Source organism: Rousettus aegyptiacus, unplaced genomic scaffold (assembly GCF_014176215.1).
Source record: "Rousettus aegyptiacus isolate mRouAeg1 unplaced genomic scaffold, mRouAeg1.p scaffold_m13_p_8, whole genome shotgun sequence".
Classification (NCBI taxonomy): Eukaryota; Metazoa; Chordata; class Mammalia; order Chiroptera; family Pteropodidae; genus Rousettus; species Rousettus aegyptiacus.
Window position 1 is genome coordinate 26,451,252 of NW_023416311.1, and position 19,134 is coordinate 26,470,385.

The following is a 19,134-nucleotide window of genomic DNA, read 5'->3' on the forward strand; positions in this document are numbered from 1 at the left end:
CAAGTAGAAAAGATTATTTAGACTGGACAAGGTAACCTCAGTTTTTCTAGAATTCTGGAGGACAGTTCTATGGGGTTTGTTGTAATTCACTGACTATTTAGAAAGGCTTCTCAGACCCGGGGCCATGAGCCCATCAGAAAGGACTTATAGGAATCACGTAGGAAAATGGAAAACTCCCGCCTCACTGCCTTTTCTGTGCAGTGCTTACTGCTTTAGAATTTCCCCGGGAATTTTATATTATAGAATTTTTTTGGGGGGGGGGGGAAGTACTATTTTTGCCGTTCTTTTTTTTTTTTAATTACAAAAAACATCAATTATATATTAAAAAAATGATATATTCTCTCTTTCTTCACACATTCATCGTAACAGTTTACCAACATGTGTCCAATCTTATATCTTCTGTACTCCCTCCAGCCCATGCCACTCTGAGAATGTTCTGAAGCAAATCCCAGGTGTCATTTTAGAATGGGGTTTCTGGGAGGGTGGGAATGACTCAGCTGGGATTGGTGGTCTCGTATAAAGCTTTGAGAACATACTCGTGTGGTATGCTGGCTCTTCCTGCACTGTGGGCTCCCAGGTGAAGGGCCGCAGCAGTGTGGCCGTGTGCACCCATGCTGCCGATAGTGTTGGAACAGCTGGACAGGCCCATATGCTTTTCTCTCCCCGCCCAAGCTGGTTCACAAAGGCTCTAGTGCTTCAGCCCGAACCTTCATAGCCGGAGGAAGCAGGGAGGGGATAGGCCTGTTGGCACTTGTACTTAGTGTCATCCCTCCCAGGCTGGTTAAGTAACTTGCCCAGACCATATCGTCGATAGGGACACTGAAGGGACACAGTGGAAAGGCTCCAAGATTACTGGCTTGTTGGGTTTGGGTTTCAATAAGGAGAAAAAAATTAAGGTCCTCAGAAACTACAAGGTGAAGTTTTACAAAGTATTTATACATACTTCTTCAACTTATTTTTCTTTTGGAGCCTCAGGGTCCCTGGAAGGTAGAGAAACGATTGTGCCCAGTTTGCAAGCAAGGACCTGGGGGCTCCGCCTGGGGTTTCCTTGCAGCCCTGGCACACCCCTGCTCAGACCCAAACTGTCCTCTGAGTTTGTGAGGCTGGGACCTTGGGACAAGATGTTTTTCTTCTAATTTCCTAACTTGTAGCAATAACTTCTTATAGAGAGAATGGATGTGGCATTCTGGCCAGAGAGCTGGACTTGGGGACCAAGGTCCTCTCCCTAGCACTCCCTCCAGGCCTCAGTGTCCCTTTCTGTGAATCGAGAGCCTGGTTCATCCCCTTAGAAGGTTTTACATGAAGCAGGAAAAGCAGACATTGGAGAATTGCTTCTCTTAAACTAAAAAGGTTTATTGAGACATTTTGGTTGGAGGAGGCATATATTTTTACCTCTAACTGGCTTTTCTGACCCAAGGTCCCACTGGACCCTTACCCTTCCCATGAGACAGTCATGCTGCTCAATCAGTTGAGTCAAGGCCAGCCCTGGAGCAAAGGAAGAGCTCAGGGCAACTGAAGGGCACACTGTTACACCCTGCCTGCCCTCTACAGGACTGATGCACTTTGTCCACAGTGGACATCCCCACCGAAGGGTCATGAAGATGGCTGTAGTCTCAGCTCTTAGTGAACCGAGGCCCAAAGAAGAGCACCAGGGCTCCCCAACTGCTGAAATTGAGTACATGTAATGCTTGTAGGAGACAAGATAGACGAGATCTCTGCCCTGGAGCGTAGAATATGTAGGCTCCACCTACATAAATTAACTACATGGTTATCAACCACAAAAACTAACCCAGCAACCAACATTAGTAAGCAATTTGGGATTCAAATCTGAAGCAAAAAAAGGATGAACGCCAGTGTTATACGATGTTTTCAATGTCCTAGGCGTTCAACCACAGTTGAAGCTTCACTGCCCTTGGCACCAGGCTCCTGCTCTGCCAGGGGAAGGTGATTCCATGTGTAACTGCCCCTTCCCAGGCGAGGTCCCTCATGGCCAGTGGGATGGTCCTCGGGACATGGTGTATCTCCCAGAAGTAACCGTGGCGGGGTCCAGAAGTCTGGAGAAGTGATTGTTGTGAGGCGATAAATTGTCCCGTAAGCTCAGGGTTTCTTGGCTCCATCAGTGAAGAGAAAAAATATTGTCTAAAAGGAAAAGGTATGCTTTGGCTAGCACTTAGTTCTCTCAGCACAGGAGTTGCTGGTTCCATAAGGGGAGGGGCACACAGTCACGGTCAGCATTCAGCTGCCCTCCCACAGCTGGCTGAGAAGAGAGCCCGCCCATTAAGCAGCTTTAGTTGTGTTTCTTCCAGGAGCTTCTGATTTTCCTTTGAAATCTTGACTGCTCTTTGGTCCTAACCAAGGCCTGAGTTACTTCGACCTGCCTTCCGTGTCTATCTGCAGCCTGACCTTTCTGGCTCCAGGTGCAGCTCCCTAACTGCCCATTTCATATCTCCCCCTGTGTGGGCCTCTCCAATTAATAGGCCCAGAAATATACGCCTTGCCTACTGACTCTGCCTCCCAGATCTCAGTGGCTGACAGAGACATTCTCTCTGCTCAGGCAAAAACCTGCGGTCCTCTTCAGCTCCCACCTCACACCCACACCCAGTGCACCAATGAATCCTGCTGACTGTAAAACATCTATTCCACCGCCTCCCTGGGCCGAGGTGGCACCTTTTGCCTGGACACTCAACTTATTGGTTTCCCTGCTCCCACTGCTGTCCCCCCGTGTAGTCAGTCATCCCTTGGTATCCTCAGGATTGGTTCCGGGACCCGCTCCCCACAGATACCAAAACCACAAATGCTGAAGTCCCTTATGTAAAATGGTGTAGTATATGCATAAAGGCCACAGGAGGTTATGCCTACATATCGCCTCATTTGCATGGATTGAATGTTGTGCTCGACATGTGGCAAATTTAGTTTTGCTTTTTGGAACTTTCTGAGATTTTCCAATTTGTGGTTTGTTGAATCCACTGATGCAAAAACACATACATACAGAGGGCTGACTGTATTCATTTCTCTACTCGGTAGCCAGTGATCCTTTAGAAACATCAAGTCATTCTTTGTTGCGAACCTTCCCATGTCCACCCTCACCCACTGCAAAATCTCAGAAAAAACTCAGGTGCTGGCCCTGCGTGGCAGGCCTCCCCTACCTTCCTCCAGCTCTACCACTCTCTATGCCCCACCTCCCATCATTGTCAGAGCCTCTGGGCACACGCCTTTGCTGGTCCCTGTGGGTGCCCTTCCCCTAGAAGGGTGCGGAGGGGGCTCCAAAAAGCCTCCCTGGCCTCCCTTAACTTACTCCACCATCTCCTGCCCCCTGCCCAATGTGACTTCCTGCCTCTCCTCTGTTTGTCTCCACAGGACTTATCACAACCTAACATGCTGGGTTTTTTTTCCCTCTGTTCTATCTCTCATCTCATGGCTATCTGTTGTATCTCTCCCACCAGAATGTCGGGCATTCTGTGTATTGTTTCTTAGTGTGTCCCCAGCCCTGAAGGTGGGATTCACTCCTGGCTGGTAAGTACTGGGTGAATGAATGGACAGTGGGGCTCTCTACTTTGGGCTCAAACTTCTGTGGATGGCTCCTGACCTGCCCAGGCCTGCCACCTGCTGAGAGGACTTCCTGTGTTCCCCAGATTGGGACTTTGGACAGCCTTCAAGGGCCCTGGAGTTGATCCTGCCACCAGGCAGTGGCAGGGCCTGGGCTCCAATGTCCCCTTCCACTCACTGTAAGTGTGACTTCAGGCAGGTGGCCTTAGAGCTCTGTGCCTGTGAGGCAGCAAGACATGGTGTGTATGAGCACTAGGCACGGTGCTGGCCAGTGCAGCGACTGCTTAATATGGTTCAGCATCTCCCAATCCTGCCCCCTGTCTGAATCCAACACTGGCCCAGTCCTGCTGGGTTCATGCTTTCTGTTTAGTGTCATGTCTAAGATGTAGGTCCCTTTAGCTCCTTTTGCGAGTGAGGAAATAGGTCCTGGGAGGTTAAGTCACTCGCCCCAGTTTGCAGAGACCCACCCAGAGCCCACCCCTTCACCCCTCAACTCATCAGCCTTCCCTGCCTGACACACCCCCAGCCTGAGACCTTTGTGCCTGCCATGAATCTGTCACCTCACCAAGCTTGTGGGAGTTAGTGGCAGGGTGGGCAAGGACTGCTTGGGAGGCCCAGCACCCTGTAGAGCCACCCCATTTCAGCACCCATAAATGCTGCCTCTTGGTCCCCCCTCCCCCATGGCTCTTCCAGCTCGAGCTCTCATCTTCTCCCTTGGAATAGGGTCCCTCAGACCAGTGAGGCCACCACCCTGCACTGAGGCAGCTATACCTTCTCCCAGGTCTGCCCTAGGCTTCCGTGGCCTCTATGTCCTTGTTCACATAATCAGGCTCCCCGTCATCCTCATCTGGACTTCCAGCAGGGGAGGAAGGTGCTTCTCTTGGGACGTGCTCTGTGGACCAGCAGGCAGACAGTCAGATGGTTCCCAATGGATACACCCAGTCCTGTTCCCCAAGCCAGAATGCCCACCCTGGGTCCCAAACCCAGAGGCCACAAAACAGCCTGAAGGAAAAGCTGCTCTGGATGGTGTGTCTGTCATGGCTCTGGGATTTGACAGATTTGTCCCACCTGGGGAGCAGAAGGAGTGTGACTCCATTCATGCAGCTGGATGGGCAGTCTGCCCAGGAGGACCCAACCTCAAGAAGCCATGGCTGCTGAGGGTCATCTCGGCATGGTTCAAGGCCAGTGTGGCCGTTGATGCACTGGAGGCTTCACCATGGAATCAACTGGCTTGGCTGCAGAGGAGCCCACCCTGGCCTGGCCCTCCCAGGCCAGAACCCATAACTTCCTGTCCCCTATCCTCCCAGGCCAGGCCCCTTTGAACCTGCCGAAGTTGACCCCAGGAGCCCCTGCTCTCCAGCCACGTACCCGTGACCCTCCTGGACTCTCGCCACTGCTGGATGGAAGCTGAGTTCTGATAGTCTTCAGATCCCTCATCGCCTGCAAGGAGAGTGCCAGGAGAGGGGGTGCAGGGGGGCATGACTAGTCCTCAGGCCAGTGATGTGCCATGGGCCCTTTTAGAGAGGTATCCTGCACCCCCATGCTGGACAGCCCCTCAGGGGAGGAAGGGATAGCCCTCGCACATTCCCACTAAGGTCCAGAATGATGGGTCGTCCTCCCAGGCCACAAGGTAGCATTTGACCCAAAGGCACCGGAGATACCGGTAAACTTTCAGGCTTCAAGGCAGGTGATATCTTTGAGCTGTGGGTACTTCAGATATCATTAGCCCCTGCCAAGCTCTAGGTTGACAACCTCACCTGATTCGGACTGTTTCTGCTTGCAGATGAGCACATTCTCATAGGAATTAGCATCTTCATCATCTGTTGGAGAGAGGGGAGAGGGCTTGGGGTGCACTGGGTCCTGTCCATCAAGCTTGGCTCTTCCTCCCTCCTTCCATTCCACCCTCCTTTGACAGATGACTTGTTCTACCAAACCCCAGGGTCCTCCAGGGTCTTGGAAATTCTCCTGGACAAGCCTCTTAATGGGTTCTGGCCTGGCTCCATCAGCTGCCACCCTGGGCTCCCTCTCTGTCCTCCAAGGTCACTCCCTGAATGAACTAGGGAAGCGAGATTAGAGGATGGTGTAGCATTCAGGCCCAGGATGAATAATTGGAGGGAGGGAGGCCCATCTCTATCAGGCAATGAGGGGCACGGAGAGCCACTGGGGGGCCAGGAGAGACAGGAGGCAGGATCCTTCAGGCAGGGCTGGGCGGGCTTGGAGACTTGCCCAAGGGCCTGGGCTGGGTATGGCATATCAGAGCCTGGTACCCTGGCATTACAATGCCAACCACTCCCCCACTCAGCAACCATCGTGTCACAGGGGCTCTGAGGAATGAGGGTCCCATCTCAAATTGGAAGGGGCCGGGAGGAAAGAAGAGGACCCCCTATCCCAGCATGGCCCAGGCAGGAGCCCAGGCCTATGCATCTCTCAGCAGGCACTGCCCACCCTTGGTCCTCAGTTTCTCCTTCTGTAAAGCAAAGGTATTAAGGGCCTAGGGTTCCAGCATCCTCAGAGCTTTCAGGGCTCAGTGTCCATCCACAAAGCCGTCCCATCCAGAGTCTTCTTCTGAGGTCCCATCTGTGTCTAGCCCTGAGTGAGGCCTGAATGACAAGGGGCCCAGCTTGCCCTCGCCCGCGGCCCCCTCTTTCTCCCTCATCCCTGTGGCCCACCCCCACAGCTCCCGTGCGTCTCCTCCCTTCTCCGCACTCGGGCTTCTGCCGTGGTGTCAGCTCCCTCAGCCCGCCCGTCACCACCACCATCCACCTAAACTGAGGCCTAACCTCCTCTGGCCCCATGAGTGTGACTTCCGAGCTGAGCTTCTTTGCTGCTCCTCCCTACATCCCTCCTCCTCCTCTGCCTCACCTTCCCTGGGCTTCTGGAACCGCCCCCAGTTGTAATATTCCATGGCGATGGGGTCTCTGGCAAGAAAACAGACAGAGCACCAACTTCTGGATAGGCCCGAGGATGGGGTGAGGGCTTCATGGAGGACAGTGAGGCCCGGGCTGCTCCAGCCATCACTCCCCCAGGGACCCGTGGCAGGGCTCAGCCAGAGTCTCCCCCTATTTTTCCATCTTAATTCCCTGTCTCTCTGAGCCCTCCTGGGGCTGAGGGCATGACTGTTTGGCTCCAGCCACCTTGCCATGTGACCCTAGACAAGTTCCCACCTGTATTAGGTCTCAGTTTACCCCTCTGTGAGATGAGGCATCTAAGGGCCCTTTCTATCTGGGGTTCCAGGTGCCCCTGTCACTTGTCTCTGACTGGGTGATGCTGGATGAGTCCCCCCAGACAGCCCCTCCCCAAAGCAGGGCCATGTCCCTGTTTCTGTATCCATAAAGCCACGGACACTTGAAAAGAAACAATGATACTGAGGGCCTGCCTGGGCCTGGGCTATCAGGTTCAGAGCCAGGAGGCCTTCATAAAAAAAGAAAGTCAAGGCAGAGGGGATGGGGAAGAGGTTCCAGGGTAGGGAGAAGGCCACTCACATGTAGGCTGCCTCTGATCCATGTCTACTTCCTGCAGGAGGAGGCAGAATTAGTCCTGATCACCAGGCGTTGGTTCCCCACCACAGGCCCTGTGTCTCCGGAGCCCACCTACCTTTGCTGAAGTTCAGGTACCTGGCAGATGCTGAATCTGGAAGAAAGACCAGATTCCTACCTTCACGCCTTTGTACCTGCTCTCTGTTTCCTCTCCCACTAAGCTAATCCCATCAGGCCTCCCAGCCTGGCTCGTGTTCCTCCATGTGCGTCCTTTGCAAAGGCTTCCGTCAGGCTGGCTCCCCTGCCCCCTTCCCCTGGAACTCCCCTGCACAGTATTTGTCCCATAAGGTATTCACCTGTCTCAGTCCCACCTCACCCCTGCCCACTCCTGTGTCTGAAGGTCACTCACCCTGGAGACTGGGGGAGAAGGGCAGGAGCTTGTCCTTCCTGCAGGGGAGGAAAAGGTAGGGGCTGAGGAGAGGTCAGGGGGAGAGGTCCCAATGTTTCTAGGAGTTTAAAGGCCACAGGCCCACAGCCCTCTGGTGAGGCCTTCTGAATCCAGGACTGGAGTTCTGAGATCCAAGGAGGGAGTGAGGTCTTGGCTCGGGCTCAGCCAGGTGGGGACCTCAGGGACCTCCTTCTCATTTCCTCCTGTGGGGCTGTGACCCCTCTGGATCCAAGACAGGGGGCTCATCCTACCTTGCTGATGCCATATCATAGACTGTGTCCACCAGGGGCCCTGGCCAGGCCTGCCCAGCCACTGCAAAGAACAAGGAGGTATTGGCTAGGCCCCCAGCCTAGCCCATCGGTGTAGCCCCCTCACCCCCTCACCCCACTTGATCATGCGTGGCCATAGCCTCAGGGCAGTGAGGACAGAAGGGATTTTGATATGAACCCCCAACCCCGAGCCCGGCCCCTGGGCCTTACTGTTGGGGGACTCACAGGAATACGTCCGGGCCACCACAAAGTCCTGCTCATTCTCTTGCCTGTAAATACATAGCACTGTGCTGACCTAGGGCCTGGCCTTGCACAGCTCAGGGACGGAGAGATAGGAGAGATGGACAGATAGGGGCAAGGAACAGAGAGGAGGGACATACCAGGGTGAGAGTGAGGAGGAGTTGCCATCCCTCCGGGCCTCAGATCTAGAGCCCTGCCCCCTGATACCCTCATTCTCTGGACTACCCCAGCCAACCACCCACTGGGTACCCGCCCTTCTCACATGACCCTGGGCTAGAGCCAGCTGCCAGAGGGACCTATCCCGCGACAGGGCTTCTTCAGGACCCCCAGGAGATGGTCAGGAGAATCCATGGGTAGGGCTAGGGGGCAGCCCTGAGATTCTGGGGCGTGATGGTTGGGGTGGCTGCTCAGAGACCCAGTGGTGATTTCGACCAGGAATGACAAACAGGCTGCCCCCACCTACCACCTCTGGAGTGTTTAACATTACCAGGAGAGCATGCCCCTCAAACATACCATTTATTCCCAGACAACTGGTGGGACAACTTTAAGGCTCAGCAGACCCATCTAGGTATTTAGCCATGGCTTAGTGTCCCCTCATTCCTCTGAAACACTCCCTTGCACCTAAGGGTGGCCACATGACTAAGCCCTGGTCAGTGAAAAGTAAGCTTTCCAGGAAAGCTCCTTAAAGGAGTCACTGACAACCGGGGTACAGCATTTTGCCCTTCTCCTTTATTCTTACTAAAGCCTGAGATGCAGAAATCAGGGCTGGAGCCTGAGCTGCCATTGAGGACCAGGAAAGGCCCTTGAGAATGGAAGCCACCACTAAGGAGCAGGTTAGCTAACTGTGAAAGCATTGTGGTCTCCTCCCCTGGGCTAATATGGGTCCTGGCCCAGCCTTCCAGGAGCTCCTGGGGCACTGGGGCTCAGGGGGACCTGATTTAGGCAAGAGGCTTTACATCCACAGGACAGAGTCAGGCTTGGCTCCCGAGGAAGCAACGCAGGAGCTGGCCGTGGCACACACAGTCTTTTCACGTAGGCTGGCAGGATTAACCCAAGTGAGGTGGGAAGAACCTAAGGCTCCTCTCTCTCCTCCTCCCACCCCAGCCCCATTTTCCTGCCCCTTACATGAAGAGGTTTAGTCTGCACAGTTCTAAGATCAATCGGGGGGGGCTGCAGTGGTCAGGGACTGAGGGAGGAGGAGAGAGGGGAAATACTGAGGAGGCCCGCTTTGGGGCAGGGGCAAGGGGGACAGCAGGGGAGCCCAACCCACCCCGATGGAGGTAGTGGACTAGAAGCCTAGAGGGCCAAGTAGCCAAAGAAGCCTGGAAAGATCCAGCCCTGGCCCCAGGAGTGGGCCTGGATGAGAAAATTCTATTTTCAAATCTCACTGTGGTTTTTCAGTTGCAAAAGGAAATGAGAGAGGGTGTGTGTGCACACATTTGTATGTGAGTGGCCACCCGGGCGTGCACACAAGTGCTGCTTGTGCGAGAAGTGCACGCATGAGCAAGTGTGCAGCGAGCGTGTGGGTGTGAGTGGGCGTACAGGCCTTTGGATGTGTGCACACGTAGGCCTCAGAGGTCCCCCGGGCTCCCCATCAGTCACTTTCCTACTCAATGTAAGAACACCAATGGCTGCTGCACCCCTGCGTGGGCTTGTTCCTGGGCCGCCCCCTGGTCTGCCGCATCTAGCGTGGCTGGCCCTTCCAGGGCTCACAGAGTGGCCCACCTGCCTTCAAAGTGCCTGGAGTTCCATCCATCCAGGTCTTGCCACTTTGCCTGGGTCACTGACCCCATTTTATCTTTACCCCACCTCCCTGCGGCACACAAGCCCCTGCTTCTAGCACTTGTGTGACCCCCCTTGGCCCTTAGGACAAAGGCCAAGGCCTCACCCTACAATCAAGGCCCTTATCCAGCTCATCTCTCTTAAGACACACTGTACCTGGCACCTCAACCCTGGAAGACAGAGTCTACCCAGGTCCTATGTCAGCAACTGCCCACCATTCTCTCTCTCTGGAATGTCCTCTCTCGCCCCTTTCTCTCTTAAAATTGTTTCTGCCACTTCTGTCAGGCCTCCTCTAATTCCCCAGGAGACATGCCCACCTCTTCCCCTGAGCTCCTTTAGCATTTTCCGGAGGAAACTTGGATGCAGCTCACATTGCGCTTTGTGCCCAGTCTCTGCCCCCCATTCCATCACACTGCAGGGGCAGGATCCCTCTGTCAACACGGCCCCCACCACCAGCACGGCAGGCTGCCATGGGGTCACAGGGAGGCTACCTGGAGGTATTTCTGGGCCAGCTGAAGAGTGGCATTCCCTCCTCCTGAAGCTGTCCTCTACCAGGCTGAGGCAGGGCCCAGACAGCCCCTGGGTGACCCCCTCCCTCCTCTGACAGCTCAAGATCCCCCCACCCCCACCCCGCCCCCAGCCCGGAGTGAGAGAAGGCATGAGGGAAGGCGTGCAGGGATGCCTGAGGGGACACCCATGTGGATGTCCACGCCCAAGGCACACAAAGTCACCGGACCGGGGACACAGTGGCACTCACAGGTTCCTCTGCTCATAGATTTTCTCAGACTGCTTCACACCTGCAAGAATGGGTCGGGATTAGCAAGTGTCCCAGAGCCAGGGTGGGAACTGAGATCCAAGGCACCCTCCCATCCCGTATCCCCTGTACCCTGCGAGGTCTCGGAGAAGACATGGAGACTGAGCAATCAATCACTCTGGGCCACCTGAAGTCAACAAGTTTCTCATCATTTATTTAGGAGAGCAGACTTGGGAAGGTGGATGCCCCAGACAGCCCAGCCTCCCCTCCTTTGTTCAAAGCAAACACCCCAGATATTTGCCCTTGACCTAGCAAAGCCAAAGTCCCACAGTGAGCTAGACCCATTGTCTTCAGGGACAGTTTGAGGCCAGCCTTTGGGATGTCACCCCCACCCTTTGAGGCTTATCCAGCTGCCCTCCCAACCACAGCCAGGTCTGGGCCTATGAGTGTCTCTGGGTACATACACTGCCTTCTCCTCTGTCATGCCCATGACCCCACCCACCCCGCCCCACAATCTCGCCTTTACCTGGGCGGGAGCAGCGCACACACAAGCTGGCCACCACTCCCAGCAGCAACAGCAGCATAGCTGCCCCTGGCCATACCAGCTCAGTCTCCACATTCATGTCTGCTCCTGGCCACTCTTCCTGCAAGGCTACAAAGTGGGGCACCCCATGAGCCAGGGTCAGGGGCTGTGGGGCCACCCCTCCAGGAAACCATCCAGTCCCTACTCTCAGGTTTCTGACCCCTACTGTCCCCTGATAGCCCCCAGCTAAGTCTAGGGGGAGGACCTGCAGAAAAACAAGGCCAGGACCAGACCTATTTTTTTATTGGACTCCAGATCCCCACCCCTGCCCCCAGGGCCAGCATCAACACTTGATAAGTGCTAGAAGGCTCTGGGGACTCACCAGACAACACCGTGTGGTGTGTATGCGCACATTCCTACACACACCCTCGCTAAATTCACACAACTGTCTTTTGAGGGAGAGGCTCACTTTTCACAGATGAAGAAACTGAAGCCAAACATCTTGCAGTTACTAAGTGGAAGGACAGGATTCAAGTTCCAGCCTTCAGACCCTAACTCTAGCTTTGTTCCCTGAATCCCTTGCCTCCTATAAATCCTGCTTTGCTCTCAGAGTCCGTAAAGCCTCCTGCACAAGAGCCCTCAGCAGCCGCCATCCATGGGCACTTCTCCACCCCATCCATAGCCTCCTGGGTAGGCTGGGAGTGGCATTTCCATTCCTTAAAGATCTGCATGCCCAGATTCCTCCTGTCTCGGGAGCTGGGAGCGGGGAGATCAAGGAAGGCTTTTCGGAGGGTGAGCCTGGGAGCGTGGGAGAAGTGCACTCAGGATAGATGGCCCTAGCATGCTGCTCATGGCGGCTGGTGGCATGTGCTGGGAGGGCAAAGGCTGGAAGGGAGTGGCTGCAGGGCGAGGAGGCCCTGAATCTGGGCTGTCTTAGTCAGTGGCCGGTCCCAGCCTTGGGGCCACGCTGTGATTGTCAGACCATGGCAATCACAGCCGTGCACTGGGGCCTGGTGAATGCAAGTAAGCCTCAACATATCCAGGACACAGCTGAGGGCAGCAGGGAGCCTGCCAGGGGGCCATGCCCCAGACGCGCAGGTGGAGCCGCCTCCACTGAGCATTCCCTCTGTGCACACCTGTGCTTCTGCGTCGTGCACCTGGGAGGAAGGCCCCTCCCCACTTCACAACTGGGGAGGATGAGGTCTGGGGAGAAGCTGAACTTTGTACTGCCCGTTTCTTGCTCCCTGAAACCTGTGAGTTTCCTCCATATCTCTGAGCATCCTGAATCCCTGTAGCAAATATAACATAGAACCTCAGTGCAGAGCAGAGCCTGGGTCAGGGACCCATCACAGAGAAGTCACTCCTCCTTCTCCGAAATGCCAAGTGAGTCAGTGGGAACACAAGAATTCTCAAACCTTGTGACTGGCCAGCCTCAGCTCCCCCTCCTCTTGGAGCCTGGGCGCTGCTTCCCCAGCCTGCACACCTTGCTCTGGCTCCTGCGGCTGCCCCAGCGCGCTCCCCGTCCCGAGCACTGTCATGGCCCAAGTTCATCTCAGGCTGTGTGGAGTTGGGAGCACCTGGCTTATAGAGAGAACTCCTGGTGTCAAATCCTGCCTGTGCCTCAGCATTTCCTAGCCTCAGTTTTCTCATCTGTGGAACAAGGATCAGTCACATCCAGCCTGGCTCCTGGTCAGGGCTTCCTGAAACAAACCTGCTGAGGGTCTTATTTCCAGTTGGTTGGTAGGAGCGGCTCCCTCAGGCTCCTGCCTCTTTGTCTTTTGGTTAGGACAGCAACTCTTGCTGCCCCCAAAGGAGATTTGGGCACAGACATGTGGGATAGGTCATATACATGCTCCCTGCAAGAGCTTTGGACAGAGTTGTCCACTCCTGGCCACTTCCATAGGCTGCTTAAGACCCCAAAAGCAAGTTCATACTCTCAGCCTGGCATTTTTGAGGCCCAGGATCTGGCCTGCTGACCTCTGGGGAAGGGTGGCTCTCCATCCCAGAAGGCCCCGACCACCAGAGAGCCCTCTTGCTTCCTGAAGTGAGAGGTACACTGTGGGGTTCCCCCAGCCCTGGCCCATCTCCACCTACCTGGCCATAGGAGAGGATGGGGAGGGAAGCATGAGAACAAAAATTCTAACCACAAACACAAATGGAATCTCGGCGTCATGGGTCTTTTGCCCTTTTGTTAAATGGGGGAAATAATGACACTCTTCCCGTGGGTTTGTCACATGAGGCCTGGTATTGAGATGACACATATAAGGTATTGGTGCGGGGTAGAGCACAGCTGGCTGTGACCACCATGACTGGCCATCATCATGGTCTCCATGAAAGGGGCAGGGGCAGCCACAGCCTGTCAGGGCTGGAGCTGGTTGGGTGGCCTGCAGCAAACCATGTGGAGCAACTTTCCCTGGTCCTCAGATACGTGGGTCCTGAGCCTCCCTCTACTGCCCCATGCGGGTATCATGCTGGGGCCCTGGGAGGGGCTAGGATCAGAAGAGAATGTGACCCTTACCCACACACCTCAGTTAGTTGTCACAGACATGCGTAGCATCACGTGGGAGACACCAGCTCCTCTCTTCCAAGGGAGGTCCAGAGAGATGCGAACTCTGTCCAAAGTCATGTACCTGGCCAGGATCCAAACCCAGGGCAAGCTGCCTCCGAAGGCCACATACTTTAACTTTTCTCATATTACAGTTTCAAAAATCATGGAATATTTTTTAAAAGACTAATCTGAGGAAAACTCCTATGGCTACTCAACCTTCCTGACTGAATAAATCTGCCCTCTCTCATAGCTTTCTACCTGTGCTCTAGAGCAGGGTGAAGGTGGAGGGAGAGGAGGCTAGGCCCCAGGAGAGGCAGCCCCAGCAGCCCCAGGAGGCCCCCAGAAGCCAGGCAGGGCTGGGTGCGGTTGGGTGTGGGGGAGGCTGCCATAGCCGGTGGCTCTGCAGGCCAAAATAGCATAAGGGGAAGTGGGCAGTTTTCATATGAACAAGGTTTGCAACAAGCCGGCTGTGGGAAAGCCCTTGATTCTGGGCGGGGTGGGCCTCAGTGTCCGAGCCTCCTGCCCAGAAAGGCCCTTGAAGATGATACTGCTCACTCTCCTAGTTCTTATCATGCTGTAAATGGAGAAACTAAGGCCCACTAGGGCCACAGGCCAGGCTGGGCAGTGAGGGTGGAGAGAGAGGTCCCAGTCTGACCCCTGGGAAGACTATCTACTGGGATCTGCTCTGATGTCTATTTTGTTTCCCCAAATAACCCTGGCCTTCAGATGAGGCTCACTGAGAGGTCTGTAATGGAGCCTCTCAACGTTCAGGTGACTGGTGCAGGGCTTCGGAAGCCCTTGTCCCACGGCAGAGATAGGGGATGGTGAAGGCCAGGGCCACCTCTTGACAGAGCTGGGTACGAGGAGCTCCCCAGGGACTACAGCCTCTCAGAGCTCCAGTAGAGAGCTGGAAGGCCAGGCTGGGGAATGGGAGGTGGCGGCCAGGACAGTTACTTCCATCTGGCCTGGGGCAGGACCTGGGTACGTTTGCCTGTAGAGTTTCTCCCAACCTCCCATAGCCCTGTGGCAGAGATGTTACAGTCCCATTTTATAAAGAAACCAAAGCTCTCTGTCTGGACCTAGGGAGCCACTGTCCTGGTCCTTCACCAGTCTCACACTCTGGGGGCTTCACCAGACTCACACTCTGGGGGCTTCCCAAAGCTGTGCAGGCTGGGCTAGGGAAAATGAGAACAGGAAGGTGGCCAGAGCCCCAGAAACAGACTGCCTCTCTGAGCACCACAGGGCCTAGGGTAACAGCTCCCTAACCGGGGCACCAGGGCAGTAAGGCTGAAAGAGGGGGTGCCAGGTGTCCTAACATCTTCCCACCCCATTCATCGGGCCAACAAGCACTCCTGCTGGGCCAGCAGGGCCACTCCAACCCTCAGGGTGTCAGGGGTGGAGCAGCCTCAAGACCTCTACCTCAGGGCCAGGCTCCAGAAACTCCTGGGAAAGGCTTACCTGTGAGTTGGGGGCTCTTCACTGCAACCACTTCATCCTGAGCCCACACACCTGCCTGAGCTGATGCTAACGCCACAGACACTGACGGGCAGCAGGCAAGGAAGGCGGCGGCGGGCTTCCTGTCAGCCCCTGAATCATCCCTCACACATCCGCTGCCCTGCCGGACAGGCTCTGCTGTGAATAGAGACAGAAAGACTTCCCCCCGCGCTCGCTCGCGCGCGCGTGCTCTCTCTCTCTCTCTCTCTCTCTCTCTCTCTCTCGCTCTAACACACACACATTGAGATAGGCATAAAGAGAAAGAATGAGACAAACACAGGCACAGAGAGAACAGAAAGACATGGACACACACACACACACACTACGTACACATATGTAAACACAAGTCGCAGGGAGAGGAAGAGACACACAGGGACAGGGAGACAGAATGAAGTGGGGGTGCTCACATGGACACACAAGGCAGCGAGAAAGTAAGAAGATATGAAGAAACACACACTAAAGAACACACATAAACACAGAAATACACATCCACACCAAAAACGTGAACACACCAAGACACCCAGAGACACGGAGAAAGGGGGGGGAGGGGGAGGGAGAGAGAGAGAGAGAGAGAGATTGAGGCAAGGAGAGAATGAGATACACACACACAATATACAGAGATACAGAGGACAGAGAGAGACAGGCAGTGACTGAGGCTGAAGTCAACCAAGAGACTCAGACTCAGAAGGAGAGGGAGACATGGTTAGAGACACACACACACATAGCCTATCAGAGACACATTCCGAGAGAGCCAGAAACATAAAGATAAAGACACTCACAGAACAAGAGTCCCAAGAATGAGACATATAGTACACACACATACACACACGCTCGCACACAGAGAACATGGGACATATGTGGACCAGGCAGACAGAACGAACAGCTCGCAGCAAAGAGCCAACAGAGGAATGGACATCTACAGGCATTAGAGGGAGACAGGCAGAAGGACCAGAGAAGGAAAGACAATCATAGCCCCTCCTCCATCCCGGGAGGCAGTTTCATCACCCCCATTTTCCAGATGAGGCTTGTGGAAGTGTGGAGCAAGGTGAGACCACTGACAGTGTGACCACAGCCCCGTTCTGACTGGCTGCTGCCCCTACACCAGCTGCTTCCCTCATCTGTGAAAGATGTGATGTAAGGTTTGGAAGGCACGGCATCACGGGGAGATGAGTAACCACCTGAGCAGTGCTGCAGTGCTTATGCTGCTGGTCATTAGTAACTTGCCTAAGGCCATGAAACTATTAGTGAAACCCCACCCACCAGATCCCAGGGAAGCCCCCGAGGGTCCCCTCATCCCCCCTCTGTCTAGCACTTCAGAGCCTGATCTTTCCAACTCTGGGGGCCCCTCTTGGTTCCGGGCTGGATATCTCCTGTGGCCCCAGCAGGGGGTGACCAAGACCTCCAGCAGCCCAGGCTCAGCCAGGGCTGGTAAAGGGGGAAGTACAGAGAGGAGACCCAGCCTTAACCGAAATGGAAACCGAGGGCTGGGTCCATGCTGCTGCCACCTCATGGGGAAGAATGGTGGCACATGGACTGGAGCTTGTTTTGGGTGAGTCCGTGGGTCCTCTGTGTCAGACACTGTCCCCATCTCCATACATGGCGGGACTAGAACTAAAACCAACCCAATCTGATTCCCAAATCTGTGCCTGTGCAATGAGCACCATGGCCCCTCGTTCCATGTGGGAAACGTTACATTTAATCCCCAGTCACTCTTGCCAGCTGGATGTTAAGTTTCTTATATAGGCGGGATGATGAAGGCTCACAGAGGCTAAATGGATTTGAACCCAGACTCCCAAAGCCTCCAAAGCCCATTGTCTTTCCACCACTCCCAAGTGCAGAGACATCGGTAGGCGCACACCAGCAGCCCTCCTTGCTGGGCTGCCTGCCTGACCCTCCTCACACAACTGGGACAAACCTGCATAGGTTTCCATCAATCCCTGGACCACATACCTCCCAAGGGTTTTCTGCTCACAGTCAGAAGCCCCAACATGTCTATGGGAACGAAGTTCTGTTCTACACTCCTGGCTTCTGTCTTGGGCCTTAGCAATGGCAGGTGCTGGAGTAACCTCCAACTACTGGCGATGTCTCCAGGTCCAATCACAGTGTGGCCAGGAGCCCTCTTGTGTCCCGGGCCCACAAAATCAAGGGCCTGTCAACCCAAAGACCCTTTTTGGACCTGAATGGAAGAACTCCCTTTCTAGGCAGCTCTCAAATTCCTCTGAATTCTATTTTATTTATAAAGCATTCAGTTGTAAATTAGAAATTAGGCTGTAAAAAACTATAGACAGTCCATGTCATTATACAAATTCTAGTGTTTTTTCAAACAATGGGTTTTGGTATTACATTTGTATATAACAAAATTTACCATTTTAATCACGTTTAAGTGTGCGATTCAGTGGTGTTAATTATAGTCATAATATTATACAACCACAACTATTCCTAAAACTTTTCATCACTGCTAACAAGGATATTTGGCTTTATAGTTCACAGCTGAGGAAATTGTGTACGCACTTGCTATAGAAGCAAGATGCCTAGGTAGTAATGCACTAGCTCTATGAACTCTCAACAGTCTACAGCCACGTCACCCTGAACAAGCCTGATCTCATCTGATCTCAGAAGCTAAGCAAGGTCAGGCCTGGTTAGTACTTAGATGGAAGACCATCTAGGAATACTGGGTGCTGTAGGCATAAAAAAACTCTCAACAGTTCCAAGGCTGAGAATCTCATATCACATTCTTTAAAGGCTGATGAGAAGCTATGAAATTGATAAAAATGCACCTTAGGAAGTACACACATTACTTAAGACCTGGGAGCTAGCTGTCACCTCCAGCTCTCAAGGTGTGAGCATCAATCCCGCCCCTTGCATCCAGCCATTTTTCTCTCCTTGGTTGTGAACTCACTACCCAACAGAACCTAGAATATTCCATTCTTCTGCCTCCTCCCTTTTTCATGTTATTTCTAAAGTTTTATAAAAATTTTAAAAAGTATCACTGTCTGTAAGCATTTGGAACTAATTTTCCATCTATTGTAACCACGATCCATCCATTTGTTGTGAGCAGTTATAGTTAATTCCTTTAGACTGCTGTACAACTATAGCCATCATCTGAATATAGTTCTGCAGCCATGTTATTTCTCTAGTACATACCTGAGAAGGGAACTACTGGACTATGGAGTATGAGAATGTCCAATTTTCGTTTTCTAGTTCATTCCCCAAAGAGGATGCACCCATTTACACTCTTATGACAAGACCCACAAACTTTCCAGCAAAGTGGTCTGTCAGGCTTCTTGACATTTGCCATCTGAATGGGTACAAAATAGTATTTACTTTGCAGTCTTGACTTATAATTCCTTAATTGCTAATGAGAAATTACACATGACTTTTTGGCCATATTTCATCTGTGAAATGTTAATATTTTGGTTTTCTCTTGGGTTTTCTTTTACCGATTTGCAGAAATTCATATACCCTTCATCTTTTAGTTTGTAACTTGTCTTTTCTTTTTGCTTTGATACTTTTTAAAAAATCTAGTGTGCAAATTTTTAAGAGTATTAATGTATGTGAGAAAAACTTCTACCAATTCAAGGAATCTTGGTGCTATTTATAGGAACTCTAGGTTGAAAAACTCTGACCTCCCTCCCTCCCAATCCCAATCCCAAAGATAAGGTTCTAGGCCAGTAATAATTTTATTAACACTTTATTAACAGGTACAAGAAACAAATTCTAATGTCCTAACTGAATACCAAAGAGCCTGCCCCTGTGAAATAGTTTGCCTTTATTTCCATATTTAATATTTTACAGTTAGAGGGTGGTTACAGATGGAGGAAGAGGTTAGTAGTAGGTTATATTTAAGTACATAGTCTTCATATTTTGGTTCATTTTCATGACAAAAAACTGCAGATGATGATTAAGATACTGGATGTATTTATAAGCCTATTAACCTCACAAAAGTGAGAAAGTAACTCAAACATCTCAATGTTGTTAAAGATTGGTCAAGAAAACATGATAGAGCAAAGCTCCTCACCAAGATAGGACACACGTAGCCAGGCCCAGGCCAACC

General features: G+C 53.0%; 1 protein-coding gene and 1 pseudogene across 4 annotated transcripts; one reads left to right on the forward strand and one right to left on the reverse strand.

Annotated features, from left to right (window-relative positions):
• Positions 1–1,337: 1,337 nt before the first annotated feature.
• LAT2 (linker for activation of T cells family member 2) lies at positions 1,338–15,284 on the reverse strand. Of its 4 annotated transcripts, none has more exons than XM_016130427.2 (14): positions 15,045–15,248; positions 12,454–12,619; positions 11,042–11,167; positions 10,519–10,558; positions 7,950–8,008; positions 7,722–7,782; positions 7,432–7,469; positions 7,141–7,176; positions 7,029–7,059; positions 6,409–6,464; positions 5,304–5,366; positions 4,915–4,986; positions 4,318–4,438; positions 1,338–2,139 (listed from the first exon to the last, which is right to left on the reverse strand). In XM_016130427.2, exons 2-13 carry the CDS (start codon positions 12,587–12,589, stop codon positions 4,335–4,337), a joined length of 822 nt encoding a protein of 273 aa, XP_015985913.2. In that variant the 5' UTR covers positions 12,590–12,619; positions 15,045–15,248; the 3' UTR covers positions 1,338–2,139; positions 4,318–4,334. The 4 variants fall into 4 exon arrangements, with proteins under 4 accessions (XP_015985913.2, XP_015985914.2, XP_015985916.2 ...); XM_016130428.2 differs by having other exon boundaries at positions 7,965–8,008; positions 15,045–15,244; XM_016130430.2 differs by lacking the exon at positions 12,454–12,619 and having other exon boundaries at positions 15,045–15,245.
• Positions 15,285–17,648: 2,364 nt separating this feature from the next.
• On the forward strand, positions 17,649–17,767 carry LOC118607438 (annotated as a pseudogene).
• The last annotated feature ends 1,367 nt before the right edge of the window (positions 17,768–19,134 follow it).